Genomic DNA, 24,935 nt, shown 5'->3' on the forward strand with positions numbered 1-24,935 from the left:
ATATATATATATATATATATATATTGATTAATTATTCAGAATAAAAAAAAGTCTAATCACTTTTTGCCCTTGGTGTTATGTTAGCATTCACCTGTCATCAAAAAAAAATATTTTTTTTTTTGTTTGTATTGTTTTAACAGTAGCACTCAATCTATTACTAAATAGCTGCTTTATTGTAACAAAACATGTATATTTTATTGTTCATCTGGTATGACTGCATGTTTTATTTTTCTGACAGAAAAACGTCTCAAAAACTGAAGCAAGATCAGATCAGATATGTATGAACGTGAACAGTCAGATCAGATTTTATGCCTCTTTTTGCCGGTATGCATGTGCTTAGTGATATAACCATCAGCCACCATCAGTGTTGTACAGAACTTTGACTGCCTGGAAGAATCCAACTCAAAGCAACAGTTTTGTGAACACGGATTACACAGCAGTAATGGCACAACAGACTGCTGCTGATTTTTGTAATTAAATTCTATTAATATTTTTTCTGACAAAAAACAAACAGAACACAGGTAGAAGGAATCCGATTCTGGCAGGGAGTAGAAATTTGGTATAACACTGGCAGTATGGCAGAACAAGAGGCAATGTGATAAATGTATCATGTGTGCTGTGTCAGGGACAGATTATAGACAGATACAGATTACTTACATTTATGAATTTTGAAAAAGTGTCAATATTGCCAAATCTGACCTAAGCAAGTAAACTGGAAATAATTAGGCTTGTAATGTGAACATAGTCAGTGATTACAACAAAGCAAAAGCACACATGATGAGATGTGTGAAGACTAAATAAACAAATGAAATAAAAAATAAAACCTGCAGCCACACTGGCTTTTGGTGGAGAAGACTGGATACTCCTGCTATACAGTATTTATATATAGATTTTCCTGTTAGACACCGCCTCTCTGTGACTCCCGCAGCAGTTGTCTGAACAGCTTCCCCTGCTGGAGGAGAACGGAGGGAGAGTCAAACTCCACAGGATGACCAGCATCCAGAACCAGCACCCTGTGGTCACAAGAGACAGTCAGATACATACAAGCTTATGTCTACTTTTCTGAATGATACTACTTTTACATACTACTTTTTGGATGAAATTAAGTTATAGTCACCTGTCTGTATGCATGACATTGTTTGGATTCTGACTCAGCCACAGCACAGTGCATTCTGGGAGATGAGTACGGACTAGCTGCTGAAGCAGACACTCTGATTCTGAATCAGGATGAGCTTCCTCTACCAGCAGCACTCCGGCCTTACCCAGCAGAGCCCTGGCCAAACACAGCAGCCTTTTTTCTCCAGAGCTAATGAACCTGCAGACAACAACAGAAGCAGCTTTACAGAGTCAGCTTTATTCCACACGACTGTTTTCATTTACCCATGCAGTCAGACCAGCACAGACTGATGGGGTCTGTTCACACCTGGCATTAACATGCATTTTTTTCTAATATCTGAATAGTGTCTGGATTTACTGTGACTAGATTCTGTTTACACTTGTGTTTAAACAGCGTCCCCAGCTTTACAATGTTAGACCTGACTTTACCTGTGTAAAAAGAACAACAATATGAACATCACATCCATATTACTTCCAGTAAACATTTGCAATAATGGTAATAATCCACAGTTATAATTACTTATATTAATGTGTTTTTTGACAAATTTGATGATTTAATGAAAAAAAAAAAACATTTTGTTTACACTTGTATTAAATGTAAACAAGATGCGGTAACACTTTGCAATAAGGCTCTCACATAACAGTACTTACAAACAGGGCCGTTTCAAGGCATTTGGGGGCCGCAAGCAAAATGGATTGCTGAAGTTTCATATTTTGTCGGCTGCTGGAATCACTAACATGGCTGGCTGTCTACTGTCAGCAACTAGTGGGAGGAGCTCCCTTTGTGGGGGATTCCAATAACAGTGTTGTACATTTTTTTGTATTTTGTTTTTTATTATTTATTTTTTTTATTTTATTTCTAATTTTTCCCATTTTCTCCCCAATTTACACGGCCAATTACCCAACCCATTCAACACACCAGGAGGGTGAAGATGCATGCTTCCTCCGATACATGTGAAGCCAGCCACCGCTTCTTTTCAAGCTGCTGCTGATGCAGCTTTGCTGAGCAGCCAGCACGCTTGGAGGACAGTGCAGCGACTCGGTTTTGATACATCAGCTCACAGACGCCCTGTGCTGCAGACATCACCGTAGGAGTGATATGGGGAGAAAGCGCCATCTACCCACCCGGAGGGAGCTGGGCCAATTGTGCTCCCTCTGAGCGCCTGCAGCTTGATGGCACAGCTGCATGAGCAGGGGTTCGAACCTGTGACCTCCCGCTCATAGTGGCAGCGCTTTATACTGCTGGACCACTTGGTGCTCCCATTTTGTCTGTATTGACCATAACAGAATTAAAGGGGGTCTCACACAGTTTGTCGTTGCATTCAATTCATAACCAGCTGTTGTCTGGGGGGCCCCAGGCCAGCTCAATTGATTGATTTGCTTGCCTTGTTGCAACGGGTCTTATGACAGAAATAAACATTGTTTAATGGTTCAGTCATGAGTCATGTCTTAACTTAGTGTTAATAGACAGTAGTTAAGACATTATTAAACATTACTAAACTGTAATGCTTGAGAATGTAAAAAATAATGAACCGAGATAATTAGTTAAAAATGTAGCAATATTTAAATGTCTTTACTATTATCAATTAATGATTAGGTGTGACATTCTGTAGCAGGTGCAGTTAATTGATGTACCCTTATTGTACAGTGTTACCCATAATCCTTCTTTGACCCTCCTCCAAATGTGCTTTGAGTATTCCAATCATAATCCATTTAAAATGCGTCTTTTTAAATGCGTTTACACCTGGCTTTTATGCAGAACTTTCAAATCTGAAACATGTGCAAAAACATGTGCTAATGCCAGGTGTAAACAGGATCACGGAAGTTCTCATAAAAACATTAGGGCCAGTTACAGCTTGATTTTGCAACAGACAGTTATTTTAATATCTGAGTATCTCAAACATTCTCCAAGAAAAATAAAGCACCTGCTGGAGTCAGCGTTTACCTGTGAGCGGTGGAGCTGCTCTGTATGGGGTGAAGCAGCTTTTCTTTTAACTGGCACAGCTCCAACACCTGCCACACCTGGGCATCAGAGCACAGTGCATAAGGATCCACATTGGCCCTCACAGAACTGGAGAACAGCACAGGCACCTAGAACAATAAGCCAGAAATGAAAGCAATTTCAAGCCAGTAGGGTTGTTGACTGTCAGTGCTTTCCGAGTTCTCAGTAAACAGTTAAATATTCTACAACGTGCTACAACATTCTTCACACCACACCCCAGGTCATCATTCTGCTGCCTGTCAACACACCTTCGCCTGCAGTCTTCTACCAGAACACGCTGGATCTGCCAAACACTGAACACACCTCTGCTGTGTGATCTGTGCACACTTGGCCGAGCTTTTAAAAAGGCTGCACAGGTAATGGTCTGTGAGGTTTTTTTTAAGGCTCATGGTGCAGAAGGCTGCAATATGCAAATAAACCTTTTAGTCAATGGCTATATTGTTTTTTACTGTTTGTTTTGATCATCGTGACCAATCTCCGTTGCAGGTAAGTAGGTGTTTTGATGACCTCATGCAACAAAAGTAATTTATTTCGGTCAAAAAATAATGCAGGTCTCGTCACTGACTCATCAGTGATGAGTGTTGACAAGTGTAATCATCTCATGGAACAAAAAGTAGGTAGTGCTACAAATCTAATTAAAGCCACATCATCACCCTCAACATATAAACAATGACAGCAAAGAAAGCATCAAAACACATCATGAGCCTTACAAAAACAACACAAGCTAATAATACACATTACATGTCCAAATTGGTGTTTGTGCTACTTTAAGTTGCACCCACTGCTAAGACAGATCTACAAATGCACTAGGGCTGCACGATAAATCGTTTAAGCATCTTCATCGCGATGTGCGCATGCGCAATAATCATATCGCAGGATGTGCAAAGTCACTTAAGGTTTTTAAGTCAAACACGTCATGTTGCAATGTTTTGATATTTGACTCAAGAAGTAGATACACAGCGTTGTCTCTGTGTCTGTGTGAGTGACAGGATGCTGCTGCCTGAGAAGCGCGAGGGCGGGGGGGGTTGCAGGAGTAAACACAAGGTAACCGCATGGCTTCCATCCACATGATTGGGCACATGCTTGTAAACACACGTGTTGAAAGCTGTGCACCTCAGTCCAGCACAGTTTTGTGCAAATATTTCCAGTTACAGCTGAATTCACATTTTAATCCCAGAAAAACGCTCTTATTTACTGTTTAAAAAGTCATTTAAATGCCTGATTAAGGGGACGATTACTGTTGATTTGCTGTTTTCCTCGGGTTGTGAGTACTCAGTGTTGACTCTTGATTGGTCCGGACCCAAGACAGCGCGTGGGTGGGGACGGGGCTGGTGAAGTTTTGGGCCCTGCATTGTTTAGTATTGCGATATATATTGCTGAAAATTTGCAATATAAAATTTTTCCAATATCTTGCAGCCCTAAAATGCACACACAAACAAGAACATGTTGGCACCAGGCTTAATACCCCCCAATACTGAGCTGTGGAGCAATGGAACTGCGTTTTAGGAAATGATGGTGCTGCATCCAGTAATTTTAGGATGATGTAGGAAGATAATTATCTGAGATCCTGACCTCACTAATGTGAATGCAATCAAATTAATCTTCACAATGCTTCAAAATCTAGTAATGCTCCAGTAGAAACCAACAAAAGCATGTTAAACTCTTAGTACCCTAGTACCCTTGATTTTAGATGAAGAAAAAATAAAAGAGCAAGTGTCTCAATACTTTTGTCCATACAGTATATGTGCTTTGTCAAAGAGGTGAGTACTGTATTTACTTAGCAGCTGAAAAGTCTCACCCTGAACTGTAAGCAGTGTTGTTGTTGCACATTCCTATCTCTGCTAGGTGATGAAGGTGTGGCAGTACATGGTCACTAAGTGCTCTCAGCTAAATATAACTGAAGAGCTATTCTGGCTCAAGATGTTACATTAGCTGTCTAAAAAAAAAAACTAAAAATCTAAGTTGCAAGTGTTTAGCAAGGATTAATGTTTTGTACATATTTAAAACACTACAATAAGTACACTTTGGGTAACTGAGGACATCAGTGTAATTGTGTGTACAAGCAGACATAATTTAAGGTTATGTTAGGTTATAATATGCTATTATGCAAATAGAATGCTGACTTCACAGCACTGAGTCTAGAGTCCACTACAATTATACTGTTTAAGTTTTATAAATACAGTACTGTATACCTATGAAAATTAGAATGAAAATGCTCACTCATTGAAGTCTCACGGAAATATTATTTAAAACAGTTGTTACCCAACAGCTGGATGCAGGTGTCCAGGAGAACTATCTATTTATTTAAACTACCTCACACAATTTATATTCCTTATTTAGTAAATTATTGTCCATTTTTACTGTATTACTGTATACCACTTCTGTTTTAATATTATCTTGAGCAATTACAGTAATGAAACACTCTTACTGCTCAGAAATAGCTTTTAATAGTGTGATTCGGTGTCTGAAACATTTTTTTTAGTACTGTATGTATATTGCTGCTGTCCAATGAAAAAAACGTAAAAGCAACTTCAGAGGAAAGGGATAAAACCTTCTTAACTTTCAATGGAAGTTAATGTAAAAATTATTTTTGAACTGTCGCTGATGCAGCATTGCTAGGTAGCAACACAGCGCACTCAGAGGAAAGCGCAGCGACTCGGCTCTGATACATCAGCTCACAGACGCCCTGTGCTGATCGACATCACCCTTTGTAGTGATGTGGGGAAAAAGTGCCATCTACCCATCAAGGTGCATGATCGGGATTCAAACCAGCGGTCTACATAGTGGCAGCGCTTTAGACAAACTGGAGCACTCGGCGCCTGATGAAAACATTCCTGTTGGATTCTGGTCTGGATTGTGTCACATAATTTCAGGCTTCAAACATAAAGATATGATTTTTTTTTTGTTGTGAAAAATCAACAACAAGTGGGACACAATCACAAAGTGGAACTAAATTTATTGGATGTTATATTTTTCAGAAAAAAAAAACTGAAAAGTGGGGCTTGCAATATTATTCAGCCCCTTTACTTTCAGCGCAGCAAACTCACTCTAGAAGTTCAGTGAGGATCTCTGAATGATCCAATGTCAACCTAAATGATTGATGATGAAAATAGAATCCACCTGTGTGTAATAAAGTCTTAGTATAAATGCACCTGCTCTGTGATCAGAGTCTCAGAGTTCTGTTTAAAGGGCAGAGAGCATCATTAAGACCAAGGAACACATCAGACAGGTCTGAGATACTGTTTTGGAGAAGTTTAAAGCCGAATTCGGATACAAAAATATTTCCCAAGCTTTAAACATCTCAAGGAGCACTGTGCAAGAGATCACATTAAAATGAAAGGAGTATCCGACCACTGCAAATCTACCAAACCTGGCCGTTCCTCTAAACTTTCAGCTCAAACATAAAGAAGACTGAGCAGAGATGCAGCCAAGAAGCCCATGATCACTCTGGATGAACTGCAGAGATCTACAGCTGAGGTGGGAGACTCTGTCCATAGGACAACAATTAGTCGTGCACCGCACAAATCTGAAATATGGAGGAGTGGCAAGAAGAAAGCCATTTCTCAAAGATTTCCATAAAAAGTCTAGTTTAAAGTTTGCCACAAGCCACCTGGGAGACACACCAAACGTGAAAGAAGGTGCTCTGGTCAGATGAAACCAAAATCGAACGTTACTGTGCAGCTTTAGCTGTGACTGACCTGAGGGATGAGATGCAGGCGGCTGCGCAGGGTGTGGAGGCTCACACTGGCAATGTTTACTCCATCAATAAGAATAGCTCCACAACTGGCCTCCACTGCTCTGAACAGACAGCTAATCACACCATCTGTCTCAGCTTTCTCTCTGCTTATAACTCCAACCTACCAACACAAACACAAATATCACACAGGTTATAATAAATAACACTGCATGCAATACAACTTATTAACATAAAGAAACTGGATGCAAATGCACTCTTTCCAAAGAAGCCATATTTTTATCAAATGTGTTAATCATACAGTTGGGTATAAAGAAATGTTGAATTCAGCAGTATTTACAGTGAGAAAGCATCTTTCCTGCCTTCAGACTCTAAACACACCTCAGGTATAACCCTGCGATCAGACTCTTGAACACAACTCAGGAATAACCCTGCACTTTACTTCAACATGTTTACATTGCAGCCGTCACTTTACTGTTAATCTTTTTTTAATATATATAGTTAATGTCCATAACTGCATTATTTCGCACTTGCACTTTTTTTATACATTTCTTTGCTTAAGTAACTTTTATTTTTTTATGTCTTTGACAATTAGTTTAATATTTATAACCTTATTGTATTTTTTTTTGCACTTTTTCTATCTTCTATCTGGCATTCTTGGCGAAGAGCAAAGAAAGAATTTCATTGTACACTGAAACCCGTTTCTGTACTGTACATATGACAATAAACTCTTTGAATCTTGAATCTTCTTTTAAATGCAGTATTAATTGAAGTTATTAAATAGCAAGTTATTTTGCTGCAGTTTTTGATGTATTTACAGTGGCTCAATGACTGCATACATAAAGTGGGCTTCCAAATGGCTATTTTAAAGTCTAACTTTATAAGTCCTGTCAGGGTAGTAGGGGTGAGTTAAAGCAGAGAAAGTCAGTAAAATGTTCAAGGGTAGGAGTAGCACAGGACCAGGGTTGAGAAACACTGACATGAAAGTTGTTAGGACTCATGCTGTTGACTATTAGTTATGTGCACGGCTGAAAAATGAAAGTGAAAAGTATGTTACTACTTTATATTTTATTTTTAATTAAAAAAACTCAATAAAATGAGAAATATAATTAAATATAAAAACTTGTTAAGTGTAATTCAATAGGCCTTGCATGTGATGAACTGAATTTATAGAAAAAAATATTTAGCCATTCTAAGCAACGTAAATACTTTGCATTTGATAAAAGTGATTTTAACACTCGATAAAAAGAAAATTGCAGTCCATGGACACGCTCTGTCTCATTCACATACATGCACACCTCCTTACACTCTCTCCTTTTGAAATGCTGAAGTTAACTCCTCTGAATGCTGGTGAAGTGGGACAAGCCTCAGTTGCATACTGTATAAACTCAATCTCTCCTTTCCAGGGCCAATCAGGGGGGTCTCTGTGATCCTTTCTGCATTCTGGCTAATAAGAAACAACATATCAGTTAAAGACTTAAAAACAAAATGTGGACATTTGTCCTGAGCTACACATTTATTTTGATTAAATGATTTATTTTTAGTGTGGTAGAGTTAAACATCTTCTTTGGTTTTATAAGACAGGTCTGATGAGAATATGCTCATCTACTGTTAAATTCTGCAAGTATTACAAACCAGTACCTCCTTCTCCATTTTGGTGTAAACACAGATTCTCTGTACTGCAAGTGCTTTGCTTGAAATTTCGGCAGAGCTGACCGTGTACAGGTGCATCACTTCTCTCATCTGTAAGAATTTATTATCATCAGTATTACCAAGAAAAAAATTACATCTTATCAGTCTGAAGTCAAAGAAGTCAAATTTATGACTGAATGATCAACATTTGAGCAAGCAGAGAAATTGTCTGTTTTGTCAATTATTTTTTGTAAAACAGAAGAAATAAAATACAGCTCTGAAAAAAATAAGAGACCACATAAAAATTATGAGGTTTTTTTTTGGTTTGATTTTACCAAATTAAAAACCTCTGGAATGTAATCAAGAGGAAGATTGATAATCACAAGCCAAAACAAGCTGAACTGCTTGGATTTTTTGCACCAGGAGTGGCATAAAATTATCCAAAAGCAGTGTGTAAGATTGGAGGAGGAGAACATGCCAAGATGCACAAAAACTGTGATAAAAAAAAAAACAGGGTTATTCCACCAAATATGGATTTCTGAACTCTTAAAACCTTATGAATATGAACTTGTTTTCTTTACATTATTTGAGGTCTAAAAGCTCTGCATCGTTTTTGTTATTTCGGCTATTTCTTATTTTCTGCAGTAGTAGTAGTAGTAGTTTAATGTTTAACAACAATGTTCATTTTACTCAAACATATACCTATAAATATCAAAATCAGAGAAACTGATTCAGAAACTGAAGTGACCTCTTAATCCTTTACAGAGCTGTATATACTGTAAATATATTTTGTTATAATTCACATTAAGTTAGAAAATACTGCAATAAGAGAAATTTAGAAATGCACACTCTAAACTGATCTTATACTGAGGATGTTATGAGAGTATTACATTGATATTTAGTAATACCATTAATTTAATTTAAATACAATTAAAACTAAATTACAATGATTATATGCTATTTATTGTTTTATAAGTAGGCATGGGCAGACAGGGCTTTGGAAAGCTGACATGGAACTCACACTGAAGCCATAAACTAAAGCCAAAGCTATGATGCCAGAGTCCAGAGAGTCTGCACTGTCCAGTAAGACCAGACTGATAAGGAATAAACCCACTGCCCAAACAGCGTCCAGCCGCAACAAAGCCCACCTGCAGAATTTAGAGACAAGATAAAGATAGGAATGAATTACAATGGAAATGCAACACTGCCCTCTAGTGTGTGAATATGACAAATATTTAAAAATGGAGAATATTATGAGAGTATTACAGTGTGTGTACAGTATGTGTGAAAAGCCCCAGGTTCTGACCTCTCCATGTCGATGCTGTTTTGTTGTATCTGCAGGTTCTGACTAAGGGTTTGGAGGACATGGTTCAGACAGAGTTCCTCACGCATGTGAGGTAAAGTTGGGTCTCCATTAAACTGCTTCATATGCACTGATGGGACAACTGAAGACATGTGTCTGACCTGATTCTGTACAGAAGAGTAATGAGACTGAGAGAAAGAGAGAGATGTATAAATATTAGTGCTACATAAGAGAAGAGCAGATAAGGCGAGATAGAAGATAATTTGAATTCACATTAATGATTAATACAATTACACAAATACACAATACAAGATAAATTACTGGCCCTCATATTCAGTGATGTCAGTAACGCGTTACTCTAATCTGACCCTTTTTTCCAGTAACGAGTAATCTAATGCGTTACTATTTCCAATCCAGTAATCATGTTACTTATGTAAGTCACTGTGCGTTACTCTCTCTCTCTCTCCACCTCATCTCCTCCACACACACACACACACACCGCTCCCTTACCCATTCCCCCTCCGCTCTTCCCCAATCACACGCGTCTCGCTTTCTCCCGTCTCTCTCTCTCGCGCTCGGCGTGTCTTTAGTTTCCGCCCGTTTTCGTTTTTCGCCAGTTCTTGGAGCCCCCTATCTCTTTATAAAGGCGTTTTTTTTGCGGCCGAGTCTCAATTCACTAGCCAGGGCAGCGGTCTGCCACAAATTTGATTGGCAGAGGAGAGCGTTTGAAGATTTTACACCACACGTGATTGGAAGTTCACTGTGGCGCAGAGCGCACATACCATAAAGACAAGAAAAGTTCCTTTAAATTAACACTGTCAGAATTAAATCCTTCTCAGTAGTTGGGTCCTGTATGGGTCCGTATTGGACAACGTCTGGGTCCGGACCCGGACCGCAGTCTGCAAATATGTGATCCCTGGTCTAGACCATATACACGGTTCTGTTTTATAAAACCACTCCTTGCTGCCCTGCAGAGAACAACAAGTTCAATGTTCAGTTTTACAGTGTTAAATATGTCAGGTCAAGAAAGACTTTCAATATTTTATATATTTTTTATAAAAACAAGTATTTATGTTTAGGAAAATCAAGAAAGACCATATTTTATTTTTTATAAAAAATATATATTTATGTTAAGTTAATTTTTTTATTTTTATAAAAAAAAAATTTTTTTTAGGAAATAGTTCAACTTAATAGAGATAAATTGTTGATGTTAAAAATGCATTTTCCAATAAAGGGAGTATTGGCAAAACTGGTTATAATGTTTATGTTAAGGCGGCGGGAGGTGGTATCTGCAGCTGCTGAAAGTAACTAATAAAGTAACTTCTAAAGTAACTTAGTTACTTTTAAAATCAAGTAATCCATAAAGTAACTAAGTTACTTTTTAAAGGAGTAATCAGTAATCAGTAATCTGATTACTTTTTCAAAGTAACTATACCATCACTGTTCATATTTCACTGAATGTTATCGTATTGTCTGGGAAGGATTAGTAATAAGTAATAAATAGTAATGCTGCTTATGGAAGACTATTTAATAAATCACCATTATGTACAATTAATGCACATATATTAATACACACAAACACTACATAGACTAATGTATACATACCCAACATATAGTGATACTTTTTATACGTTTTTGTATTGTATTGACTGAACACTTAATTAGAAAAGCATTCATATGACTCTGTTTTACCTGGACAGTGAGGAAGAGGAAGGTTAGAGGACACAGTGCGATGCTGAAGACAGGGATGATGAAGGTGATCAGCAGTAAGGAAGCAATCATCTGCAGCAGACAACTTCCCAAGGTGTGCAGATGTTGGGGCAGTTGCTCTTCAACCACGTACATGTTCTAAACCAAAAATGAGCAAATAAACAGCAATGTGTACATGTAAAAAAAAAAAATCTGATATGACATTTTTTGTCAGAAAATATTTTATTTTTATATAATAGTTTATATAAAAGTCTATCTATCTATCTATCTATCTATCTATCTATCTATCTATCTATCTATCTATCTATCTATCTATCTATCTATCTATCTATCTATCTATCTATCTATCTATCTATCTATCTATCTATCTATCTATCTATCTATCTATCTATCTATCTATCTATCTATCTATCTATCTACAGTACAATAACAGCTTTAAGCCAGAAGTATCAATAACAAGCAGGCATTTCTTCCTATTACAACTCAGTGAAGCATATAGTTTAGAGCTATTATTTTAAAGAAATCTCATTCTAATGCATTAAGACAGTGTTATGTGATAATATACATGTATAAACTCAGCAGGAATGGAAGTTTGGAAGGCTTTTCAAGAACTGAACACTTTTATGCATTTGGAAGATGAACATACATTTCCTGCTCTGGTAAAATTATAAAATCAATTGGTAAAACTGACAGAAGGACTGATCCAGAGTTCAGCACAGTTAAACATCATGTTGTTCCTCACCTGAGTAAAGGTGTGCAGTAGATGTGTGGGGTCAGTGGTCAGGTGCACACTTAGGGGCAGGTGAAGGACACTGGAGATCAGATTACACTGCAGAGACTGGGAGGCCCTAAAAGAGCCACAGTTCACACAATATGCTGCCCAGCTCACCAGCAGTGCTGAAACAAACAGAACGGGTCCAAATAGTGTAAGCACTAAACCAATGTCTCTCAACTGAAGTGGTGTACAGGTTTAGCACTTCTCTGCTCAGACACAGAAGATTTGAATTTTCAGTTAAAGTAATAAATTAATAATAAAAATGTAAATAAAAAATATATATTAAAACTATTTATTTATAATAATTTTATTAGAACATTTTTTAAAAATAAAAGTATTGAAATGTTTATCAAAAAATGGAATGACGTTATCATTACTATCACTACTTTCAATTACTGTCACTTAGGAGAGTTAAATTTTTGCTTTAGGAACATATAAAGCTTCATTAAAAGCTCTCGATTACAATTACAATTAAAAATACACTGAATACACAAAACACATGTAGCTGAGGTAAGTGGAATATATAATATATGATATATATATATACATATATATATGTATATATATATATAATAACGTAATTTCAGTAAACATCAATATTTCTTAGTGAATAAGGTGTTAACCTGCCATCTCTACCAATCAGCATGAATGTTAGGATAAACTACATGTCATTACTGTGTATTTCTACAGTTAGCCAGTATTGAGTTCTTGTCCATAAATCACACCATCACTGCAATGTATGTCTTTAAACAAACAATGCAAAACAGAAACTATTCTATTGCTGTTTTCTCAGTGAGGAGGTTAAAGGGTTAAAATAAAAATACCTAAATAATATTATTAGTGTTTCATATTTTCTACACACCCTGCAGGAGCCCGAACAGTGTGTAGACAGACAGGCGTGAGTTTCTGAGCTCCTTCCACTCCTCCAGACCCTGCACCTCCTTCGCCTCCGCCGTCCACACGCACAGTAACCCATTATGGGCCACACCCACCAAACACACCCCCAGCTGGGCCAACAGGGTGAGAATTACCCAGTGCCAGCCAAAAGCCCTCAGATACTGCCAGAGTGCCCCTCCACTGCCCTGCTGGAGAACAGTATTCATACAGGGGTTACACTGAGCATCAGTCTGTCAGATATATGGAAACTGTACGGAATCCATTTATACTCACTTTACGGATGGGAAACAGCTCTGATTCCTTTTCGGTTTCACAGTGTGTCCTGTTATTACATCTGTAAAATTATATTTGTTTTATTACTGAACATATCCATCAATGTAGCATGAATTAACCAAGTAATAAATACATTTTGTCTACTGGTAAAGACATTAGTATTAAAAACTGAGAGCAGCCAGTGCAGGAAGCACACTCAGAAACAGACTGGGAGAAAATGAAAAGCCACAAGCGAGTCTAATGCTCTTAAACTCAGTGATATTGCCTTTAGGATTAAATTATTGTACTGCTGTATTTCTGGCTCCCTAGAGCTTGCCAAGATGCTGACCCCCAGGTCAAAACCTGTTAAGGGTATAACCCTGGCCTCTGTTCAATCAAATGCACATACAAACACACACACACACACACACATACACACACACACACACTCACATATATACACACACACACACAATGGCAGAGATTATGCTCCCTGGGACCCCATGTCATCTCATGAAGCTGCAGGTTAGTGATAGCAGGCAGGAGAGAAATGGTATCCAAGAAATAACATCAGATAATAATCAAATCAACTACAGAGGATTTAGCTATAAAACCAAGAGGACAGTCTCAGGAGAGCACACACAGACAATTTTTTAAAATAAACCGTCAATGTCATGTCTCATCTCATCTAACCTGTAGTTATTTTTTGTAGTTTTTGTAATTTATAGCATATATTTGCTGAAAATGAGAAATGGCTAAAATAAAAAAAAACAAATGCAGAGCTTTCAGACCTCATATAATGAAAAAAAAAAAAAAACAAGTTCATATTCATAAAGTTCTAATAGTTCAGAAATCAATATTTGGTGGAATAACCCTGGTTGTTAATCACAGTTTTCCTGCATCTTGGCTTCTCCACCAGTCTTACACACTGCTTTTGGATAACTGTATGCCACTCCTAGTGCAAAAATTCAAGCGATTCAGCTTGGTTTGGTGGCTTGTGATATTCTAGGCTTTCAATTTGGCAAATCAAAGAAATTGGATGCTGAGGCACATAGTGTGCAGAGCTCACTATCTTTCTGCAGAGTTAATCACTACAGACCTCCAAACTTCATGTAGCTTCAGATTAGCTCAAGAACAGTAGAGTGTAGAGAGAGTAATTTAATGGGTTTCTTTGGCTGAGCAGCTGCATCCAAGCCTTGCATCACCAAACACAATGCAAGTGAGTGGAAACTTTTGGCAATATGTAAATTTATACACAACATGGACAAAAGAACTACGTCAGGATGTTGGAGGATCACCACCTCACCATTCCCAACTTAGGTGGAGCACTATCATAGAACACATTTCCACTATTCCACAGCTCAATGATGGAGGGCTTTATACCCCTCTAGACCACACCATCTCTACAGAAACTAGCCAAGCTCTTAGTGTATTTTCACATTTGTATCAGCAACTGGTACAACCTAAAGTAGCTAAATTCATTGTGTGTTTTTTTAAATATTGGGTAAAATAGCTTGTTGCCTCTTACTTTCAGTGTCATTTGATTTTCTAATGTTGTTTAAATGCTGCTTATACTGATTAACAAAGGAAAAATGCCAGTTTTTCATACCTGTCACAGTGCTGGAGCCTGCTGGGTAATTCTATGTAACAAAAAATAAATTATTAGACATTACAGTCACATGATATTAAATACATTTGCACATAATTAGTGCCTTAATTCATGTCTGTGTATTTGACTGTATTTTTACCTTGCAAAGTGTCTACATGAAAATTCTTAGTGTCTGGATCTCCAGTCATAAGAAATTCCTCCAGGCGGCAGGCAGACTGCTCTGTCTGGACAAAGACAGAAGAAAGCAAGAATCAGAGTACAGGATAATTCAATTAGAATAATTTAATGGGCATATCCTGGAGTCTACTCCTGGAGGTTTAATTGAAGTGTAATTTCCTTAAATGACAAAGTTACCTCTTTCAAATGAGATGAGAGTGTGTGGACTTTCAGGATTGGATGCAGAAGCATTCTGAAGATACACAGACACATGAACACCTGAGAGGGCGTCAAAACGTTTCCCTCATCCATCAGCACAAACGCACCCAGGCTGAACAGACACACCTGCACAGAAAGAACATCACTGAACTGTGTCACACTCAACACACTACATATCTGCATTTACACACTACAAACATCTGCTCATTCATTGTTTCTCCTAAAAATAACAGTATTAAAAAGAATGTGTTCTGTTTATGTGGCAGTAACTGTCTCTACTGTCCAGGGAAGGCTTTCTACTAGAATCTGGAGCATTGTTGTGAGGATTTGATTGCATTCACAACACAAGGATATGTAAGGTCAGGATGTTGCAGCATCATCACCCCACCAAATCCCAACTCCCTAAATCCTCATCTCAGGCCAAAATACTGGATGGAGCACCATTATTCCAGAGAACACAGCTCCACTGCTTCACAGCTCGAAGCTGGGAGGCTTCATATCGCTCTTACCCATGCGTAGCATTAGGCAGGGTGCCAATAGTTTCATGCTTATTTGCAGTACATCTCTACAGGCACTAGACAAGCTGAATGTGTGCAACTGCAGAGCTGAATACATTCACAAACATGTGGACATACAGTTTATTTTTACAATTAGAAATTACATGCAGTGAACATCTTGCTCCTGAGAAATTGTGTAACAGTATGTGATAAATAAAAAAATGTGCCTATAGGACTTGTTAGCTACAATAACAGTAAAGTTACTTATTCTGGTATATATTAGTAGTGTTCAAAGTTTCTATGGTGGATGAACAAACTACTGGATAAGGGTGGTGATTAAATTACTGCAATTTTGAAACAATATAATGGATAACAACTTTTAATAAAATTGACTAATTACTAAAATAATCTGTTTTCAAATGTAAAAATCCAAATCCAACCAAACTTGCACTGCTGTAACAGGCAATAATGTTCAAGTAAAACTCCGTATTTTCGCACTATATGGTGCACTTAAATTTCTTAAATTTTTCCAAAAATCGTCAGGGGGTCTAATGTATGAATTTTACCAGTCAGGTTGTAAGGAGCAGTAAAACCACTCTGCTAAAGTACAGCGCTATACAGGAGTTTCAGTTTAGTTCTCCAGCACCAAGGCTAGAGACGCTAACTGCGCTAAGCACTAGCTCTTTTGCTGTTAAGAGGTGAATATTTTCTGTACCAGTCAGTAGCCTGCTGCTAATCCCAGCTAGCACTACTAGAGTAGCACTAGCATTAGCCATTAACCGTGCTTAGAGGTAGTTAGCTCTTTTGGCATTCAGAGGCAAGTATGTCAGACTGTAGTCTGCTGCTAACCCTGGTTGGTACTGCTAAAGCAGCATTAGCATTGCCCGCTAAGCACTAGTTAGCTCTTTAGCCGTTCAGAGGTGAGTACACTGGACTGTAGCCTGCGTGTTTACCATGTTAAAACAAGCTACATGGGACAAATCGCTAGCTAATATCTGTTCATGGTTTCAAAATAAAACCAGCATAACTGGATCAATCTGTGTTCTAATTACTATGCCAAGTTTGAGATTTACACTTCTTGTAAAATTTGTGTGCTCTTAGTGTTGGATAATTTAAACAAATGGTTTCAATAGGAGTAGCAGCTGTGCTGCCAGGTCTGTACCAGAAAAGGCATGCAAATATGGATGAGTGTAGAAAAGGCCTTAAGATAGCCCAGAACTCTGAGCGTCTCCAGTTCCCGCTCCCACACCTCTGAAACCTGGTGCTGGAATATATTCTCCCACGCCTGCAGCTTCAATGCCTACACACACAAACACAGGCACAAATATCTACATATTACAGACAGCTGCTGTACAAGCTTTTATGTTAAAGCAATCATTTCACACATAATGCACATTTTCCAAGAACACCTGAATCTAACTTTTCATTCATTCAGATGTCTAATCTGCCAACTAGCGTAGAATCAATATAATAGATAAAAACATGCAGATACAGGCAAGTGACTTCAAGGAATGTTCATACTAATCATCAGAATGGGGACAATGTGATCTCTGGGCCTATTAATTATAAACTATTTAAATTATTCAAATTGATTATGTGATATAACTAGGCTGGAGGTAGAGCAAGGTAGAGATCCACAGTGAATGCACACACCAAACTACTTCTTATATTAGAAAAAATTAGTGAAGACAAGCCAAATGCCGAAAAACAGGATATCCAAAAGAATTATTGCATATCGTATTGTTTTCTCATTTTATGCACCCTTATTATCAACCAATAATGGCTTGAATGCCACAAGCTATTACATGTTACCTTCATGAGCACAACTTACCCTTTATTCTAAATTACCCTTATTCTAATAGCTACGTTCAGCATGGTAATGAACCACACAGAAAAAAACTCCTCATAAATTGGCTTCCTGAAAGGGTTAATGAGTACAAAGATCGTTCATTGGCCTTCCCAGTTAATAGATATTTAATCCAGTGAAACACATTTGGGTTGTGGAACACAGTGTGAAAATCTTCAGACATTTTGTGTGACAAAATCTGGGGAACATAAACCAGGGTCTTATTCAATTAATAAAAAAAACTAAAACTGTTTTAAAAAGCAAAGGGGACCCTACACAGGACTCTAAAGGTGCTCCCAATTAATTGCAACACAAGCATACTTCTTAATGAGTAGATTTTTCTGTGACTGACCAGAAAACTAATTTAACCTTAAAGGCAGAAGCCATCATGGGAATTATGGCAATAAACATTAGCACAAAATAAAGCACCAGCCTAAAGGAAAAAAACAATCACCTTAATCTCATTCAGCATCTCCTTAATGAGGTTTTTGCTTTCCTCTCGAATCACCACTTGACTGCACTGTAATGGAAAAAAACCATGACAGAGAGGAAAGCTAGCAAGATGAACAACATTTAAAAAGATTTACTAAATAAATGTCCATTTCTGGACAATTTAATATTTCAAAATTACTATTTTCAAAACCTCAAAATCCTGTGCATATCATTTGTTAATGTTTTGTAAAGCCAATATTTATTCTTTGGCCTTCTTTTTATTTTATTATGTACAAAAAAATCAGCTGCCCATTAGAAATTATTGTAATAAGGCTGAGGTTATAAGGGATTAAAAACTCTATTAATCTTTAAAAGCACCTCCAGCTCTGCAACTCTGCACTGATTAACATTAACACACTCAGAATCTGCTTCTGTATTAGCCATAGCTCTATAGTTTATGCCCATCACATTTTTATATTCATAAATTAGTACCTGTTACATTAGCTATAGCTCACATTAATACTCTGTACTGTTGTTTTGTTCTGTTATTTGTTTGTTGTTTGTTTGTACTGAGCGGGTCAACCCGAGTAGGATGGGTTCCTCGGACTGAGTCTTGGTTCCTTCCAAGGTTTCTTCCTCTTAAAGGGATTTTTTTCTTGCCACTGTGTCACCATAAAATTGACATCTTTGTGGTGCTGCTCATAAGAGGCGTGGACCCGTTTTTCGCTGTAAAGCGGTTTGTGACAACCTTTGTTGTAAAAAGCACTATAAAAATAACATTGAAGAATTGAATTGATTACTAATATAACTAGTAGAGATATGTCTAAACTGAACACATCCACTGCTGTGGCTGACCTGTAGCAGTCTGATGCGATGCTCCATTGAAGACTGGACTAAAACAAGACAAAGCAGCAGTATCACACCCCCCATCACAGCAAAGCCCAGCTCAATCCATAGGATCCACACACAGAGAGCCACCCTCAGGGGAGAGGAGAAGAGCCATGGAAGGGTCCCCACCAGCTCTGTGACGCGGTCAGCATCCACCGACAGCTGGGAGACCACTTCAGTGCAGTCAGTCTGGTGCTGGGGGCTGTTGGACAAAGACAATGCCTTTCACATGCACAGGAAAATGGGGAATGGGAAGGGGGTTACGGGAAGCATCCCAGGTTGGTTATGAGGACAGAAGAAAAGGAGATGAGTGTGAAGAGGGGAGTAAAATATTAACACAGGGCAGAAGGCTTTCTGAACAAAGCAGCAGAAAATAAAAAGAGTATCTGAAACCACAACACATCAAGCATGTCAAGACAGCAGTGTCAATCCGCTGCCAAAGTAAGCCTCCTTGGAGCACAGTTCTTTTTTCTCTCTTTTTTTTATTATACAATCCTGCTCAGACTTGCAGACAGGGCTTTGTGCAACAGACCAGACAATGTCAAAAGTGAACAAGGCCTTTAAAAAGAGGGTTGGGAGTTGTCCAATTTTGCATACTATCTCTAAATATTAGCACACTACAGTACAGTACCAGTCATAGTTGTTTTCATGTCTTTAAAATTAATCTAAAAAGTAGACAATAAAATGAAGAAAGAAATTATGAAAAATATTGAATATGTCCAAACATTTGGCAAGTACTGTATACGGCAGGGGCTGGAAATTAAGTTTGGATATTTTCCAAACCATTACGTGGTGGGCCACATAAAAAATATATGTTTTGTAAAATAAGGAGTAGTAGCTCTCCAGCCCAGAGGGTTGTTGAACCCAATTGCAGAACAGTTGATCTCAGAGCAGGTAAACCCAAGAAGAAAGGGAAAAATAAATAAATAAACAAACCGCTCCTCACACGGGATCAAGCTCGTGTCCTCAGGGTCTATGGCTGCCCTAGCCAGTGAATTGGGACACGATCAGGAAAAAAAACGCCATTATAAGGAGATATAAGGAGCCCAAGAACGGGCTGAAAGAAGAAAACGGGTGGAAACTAAAGTCAAGCCGAGCGCGACAGAGAGAAAGAGAAGGCAGGTAAACAAAAGCTCACCTGGAAGGCATTTTATTTATTTATTTTTTCATTATCGATCATTATAGTTTAAACAGATATTTCATGTTTGTGGGCCCCATCTGGTTTCTTGCTTGTGGTCTGCCTATTGCCTACCCCTGGTATATGGTATTACTGGAAATATGGATTATTCACAGATGGTCCTGTGTCTGCGGTTTAGCTCCTCTTTTTATTTGGAATGACTCAACTAATTCTCTAAACCACAGGACATCAGCAGCAAATAAACTCTCACCCTGTGGTTCAGCTAAAATCACATTGAGCTTCTTAATAGAGAACAAAAAATGTATACATCATACATCAAGTAATATATTTTGAGTATATATTATTTTGAGTACTATATTTAGTGGCAGAGAGTATATAATTTAAACAACTCAACTTCTTTGGTTCACCATTAACACTTTATAAAGTTTACCAAAAAACATTCTTTATAATTACTGGGAAAAAACTTAAACTACATTCAGGTCGAGTAAACCTGATAGGGTTTTCATACAACCCACATTAAAACACATTTGTATATGCAAATTCAGTTTGCATTGCATTTAATTGTAGTAGACAAAAACCTAAGGGCTTCTAATAAGGTTGGAATTTTAAAACAGTGAAAAAAACTAAATCTACCTTCCTGCAGAGGGCACCAGATAAGGCTGCTTGAGCGCTGGCTGCAGTTTTTCTGCTCAGTCTCTGAAGCAGGTGTTGAGACACAGCATAGCAGCAGGCTGACCCCAGGATGACCAGAGTATAGACATACTCTGCCCAGTCAAGCACAGGCTGCCCCTCACAGAACAAGATTGCCCACCTAAGACCAAAGAAAATATAATCAATAATAATAATAATAATACCCAATAAATCTGCTAATACTGAAATAGACCTGATAGTAAACATTTGTAATATAAAAATAATAAAACAACTTCTATGTGTATTATTAATACTATTCTGAATATAGACGGACAACATTTCTCCCAAATTCCAAATTAAAATATTGTCATTTAGACCGTTTATTTGCAGAAAATGGAAATCGCTGAAATAACAAAAAAGATGCAGAGCTTTCAGACCTCAAATAATACAAAGAAACCCAATTCATATTCATAAAGTTTTAAAGAGTTCAGAAATCAATATTTGGTGGAATAACCCTGGTTTTAATTTCAGTTTCATTGCACACTGCTTTTGGATAACGTTATGGCACTTCTGCTGCACAAATTCTAGCAGTTCAGCTTGGTTTGATGATTGGTTTCTTTGAAATGCATTTAAGCCGTTCCTTTGAAAGATTTATGATTGTTTATGATTAACTGTTAAGATTTATGATTGTTACACATTTCAGTAAAAGCAAATTAACCAATTCATGGCAAAACACTATAATATATAGTAAGGGCAGATTAACAATGTGTAATACCTAAGGGTGAAAAGGCCAAATAAGATGAGCAGGTCAGCTGACAGCCTCAGCACAGTGACCTTGAGTAATGATGAACGCAACATCGTGCACAAGGTGTAGAGGAGAGAGAGTCCCGGAGTGAATGAAAAAAAGGACAGTAGAGCTTCCCCCTCCGGGTCTTTGATCTCCTGCAAGGGTCATTTTAACCAAAGACAAAAAATAGCAAGTGGTTATGCAAAAATATATTTTTTAAGTTCATTTACAATATCCAAAAAGATTATTCAGTTCCTAATGGTTACCTCATTGTTTCTTAGCTGCATTCTCCAAGCTTGCTCAAAGTCCAGAGAGAGGTCTGAGTGCTCATCGTTCCACAGATCAATCAGACACAGCAGCAGCTTTCTACACCTCATGGCTGCCCATCGGACATCACAGAGGAACCTCCTAAAGCTTCCAGTTAGAGAGCACCTCATGCGCTGCATTTAAACAGGGACATATGCATACATTCACTGACAACTACTGAACCACCAGCAGACCTTAAAACACCAGCAAACCCTGCATGCACAAATCACACAATCTTTCAAAAGGCAAAAAGTCTTTTGAAAAGAGATTGGCTTTGATAACAGGATTATGATTATATTACACAATATTACAATATTACCATAAAAAGACTATATGAAAAGATATAAACTGTAGATTTAATAATTGCAATGGAAACACATTATAAACTGAAAGAACTGTAGCTGATTTGAAAAAGGTTTTGCTATGAAAAAAACTACCGAGCTCTACCAATGGTAGAGAATCACTAAGCTGTGATTCTGATTCAAATTTTTGCACCATCACACTGATGATTAAGAATCATTTATTTACTTTTAATGTTTTGGATTTTTAATTTTGCATTTTTTTTGTATAAAAAATGGATAGATATTTTTTCCATTGTCTCTCACAGAAATCTATAGATTGCATATTTGCAGGTTTCATATTTTAGAAAAATAAGAATAAAGATAAGCCCTATATACAAAATGATTGTATATGAGGTAAAACGTAAATTTCAGAATGTGAAACAACACTTTCTTTTAATCTCTTATTGAAGATATATTTGTCTTTCATAGTGAAGATCAGCAAAATATAGGAAACAGGAAACTTACTGTATTTTATCTGTTCTATTTAAGAAAACAATATTGGGTCACTTGTGCCACAAAAAGCCTAATGTAATATAAAAAGTCTATTGTAATATCAACATTTTACTTAATAGCTGGTGTATTTGAAGCTTGTTTGTATGTAGCATTTTTGCATTCATGTTTTCAGCTATTTTGGTTATTTTGTGATCAGGTGAAAAAACAACCCAACCAAATAGTGCTGAAAGGATCACAATAAGTTAAATAATTTACTTTAATCCAAAAGAACACAAGGTGCTGTATGTGCCACAGACCCTTTAACATCTGTGTAAAGTTCCTTACATCACTTTTTCCTTCAACCTAACTTATGAAGTTCCTAAATAGTTACTAAATTACACACACTTAACATCCTGAGAGCATCACTACAGGACAGTGTGTGAATCTGTGTTTCTTCAGCTCACATTGTTTACAGAATTAATATGTGAGCTAAGTTAGTTCTCAAGATAAAATTGATATATATATATATATATATTTGCCTAAATAGGTCTCTTCCAACCATTTAACGATGAATCAAATTATTTAATTAAATGTTACATAGCTAGTTGTAACCAGATTAAAAAATAAAAAATAAAATAAACATGTTTTGATATTGTATGCTATGAATGTATTGTTATGTCATGAGTTACAGCAGAATTTTAGTGTTAAAATATTTACATATATGTATATAATGAGCTGCTCACTGAATTTATCTGATTACATTTTCGTATTGGTGTCAATATTCAGAAATTGATCTGGGCTCTTATGGGTTAAAATCACAGGTAACTAATAATACTGGGCACAATTTTCTCCAAACTCTCTGAAGAAGCAGTTCAGATTAATTTCTTTAATAAACACTGAAGACCTCAAATTTCTGAAGTTATCTGGACTGCCTTGTGTTTTACAGCCGTCATACTACATGTATAATGTGCCTAAATCATTATTTAACTGAAAGAAAAAAATCAAAGGCGTTTATTTAAATTTACAGTGGGTAAAAGTTGGTCTTACCTCAGTCCGCCGGTCCCTCAGTCTGATCAGAGGCAGGTTTGAGGAGCTCAGTGCTGAAGGATCCTCCTCAGAGCTGGAGGATCTGACTGAACAGACAAAAGATCCCACACAGACAGGGGCTAAACGGAGCTCCGGCAGCGCATTTCACCCCTCACTTTTAAACTCACACATCTGCAGCTCATCCTCCTCTGTTTTACCGAGAAACAGTGTTTTTACACAAAGAAATAAATTGTGTTTGTAAAGTAAATCGCGCTCAAGTCCAATTAGGGGAGGCAGCGGTCAGGGCTGGTGTAGTGCTGTCAGTCAAAGCGGTAAAGCGACCCTAGAGGAGAGGGCGAGCACTGCAGCCCAGCCCAGCCCCTCTTACTGCTATTAATGGGTAATCCTACTGTTACAGACTATTATCAATTAGGAACTGGATAAACAGAATATTTGAGAATATAATATATATTTTAGTAAGCAGTTTTATGGAAAGGATTAAACCTAGTCTTTGACTACATTTTGCATTTTGTAAAAAGTACATCCTTTTGAAAAGAGGATGGCCTCGATAATAGAAATTTGAGAAAATCACTAGAATGTGCTCAGTGTCCTCTTGCTATTAGCCAGCTGCCATTTAGCTCTTTTTTATGTTTTTGCTCATTCAAAGCCAAAAATTTGGTCATGTTACTTAAATTCCTGTTACTCATACCATAAAAAAGTAACAGGAGTGAGTTCCAGTAACAGGAGTGAGTGGAGTCCCCTGGTTTATTGATTTATTAATGTAAATATTAGTTAATGTAATCCACTTTTTTCTGATTCTGTTTGGTTCATCATTTATCAATTTGTTTAATAAATTGCATGATAATAAATTTGATACATTTGGGTCTAATTAAAAATATAAAAAATGGCTTTTTCATATTTTAGAAAATTACAATGTGCATGCATATATAGGGATTTTCTTGACATAAATATCAATTATTTGAACATGTAGTCAACCATTTCTTTAAAATAAAACTTTCTTGAGAAAATCAAAAGAATTGTAAAAACTAATTAAAGCTGCCTAAAATTGACCAGTGCATGTTTTAAATAGTTAAATATATGTTTTATTATTTTATTAGAGTTGAAAAAAGACAGAAAAATACGTTTACTTTGAAAGAGTTCACCTATTCGGTGAAATGGCCCATATAGGAAATAAAATGTACTGTTAAGATGTCGAGATGTTGACTGACATCATATATTGCACTATT

General features: G+C 37.1%; 1 protein-coding gene across 4 annotated transcripts; it reads right to left on the reverse strand.

Annotated features, from left to right (window-relative positions):
- Positions 1-24,016, reverse strand: abcc13 (ATP-binding cassette, sub-family C (CFTR/MRP), member 13). Of its 4 annotated transcripts, none has more exons than XM_049486279.1 (22): positions 23,710-24,016; positions 21,850-22,023; positions 21,572-21,738; positions 20,800-20,977; positions 18,996-19,250; positions 18,163-18,228; positions 17,112-17,162; positions 15,345-15,491; positions 15,130-15,214; positions 14,991-15,021; positions 13,403-13,463; positions 13,095-13,317; positions 12,200-12,354; positions 11,440-11,595; positions 9,751-9,935; positions 9,466-9,592; positions 8,454-8,555; positions 8,119-8,259; positions 6,817-6,975; positions 3,062-3,207; positions 1,118-1,315; positions 1-1,013 (listed from the first exon to the last, which is right to left on the reverse strand). In XM_049486279.1, exons 2-22 carry the CDS (start codon positions 22,018-22,020, stop codon positions 899-901), a joined length of 2,919 nt encoding a protein of 972 aa, XP_049342236.1. In that variant the 5' UTR covers positions 22,021-22,023; positions 23,710-24,016; the 3' UTR covers positions 1-898. The 4 variants fall into 4 exon arrangements, with proteins under 4 accessions (XP_049342236.1, XP_015461213.3, XP_022538145.2 ...); XM_015605727.3 differs by having other exon boundaries at positions 13,095-13,314; positions 17,025-17,162; XM_022682424.2 differs by having other exon boundaries at positions 17,025-17,162.
- Between the last annotated feature and the right edge of the window lie 919 nt (positions 24,017-24,935).

Source organism: Astyanax mexicanus, chromosome 1 (genome assembly GCF_023375975.1).
Source record: "Astyanax mexicanus isolate ESR-SI-001 chromosome 1, AstMex3_surface, whole genome shotgun sequence".
In the NCBI taxonomy this organism is placed as follows: Eukaryota; Metazoa; Chordata; class Actinopteri; order Characiformes; family Acestrorhamphidae; genus Astyanax; species Astyanax mexicanus.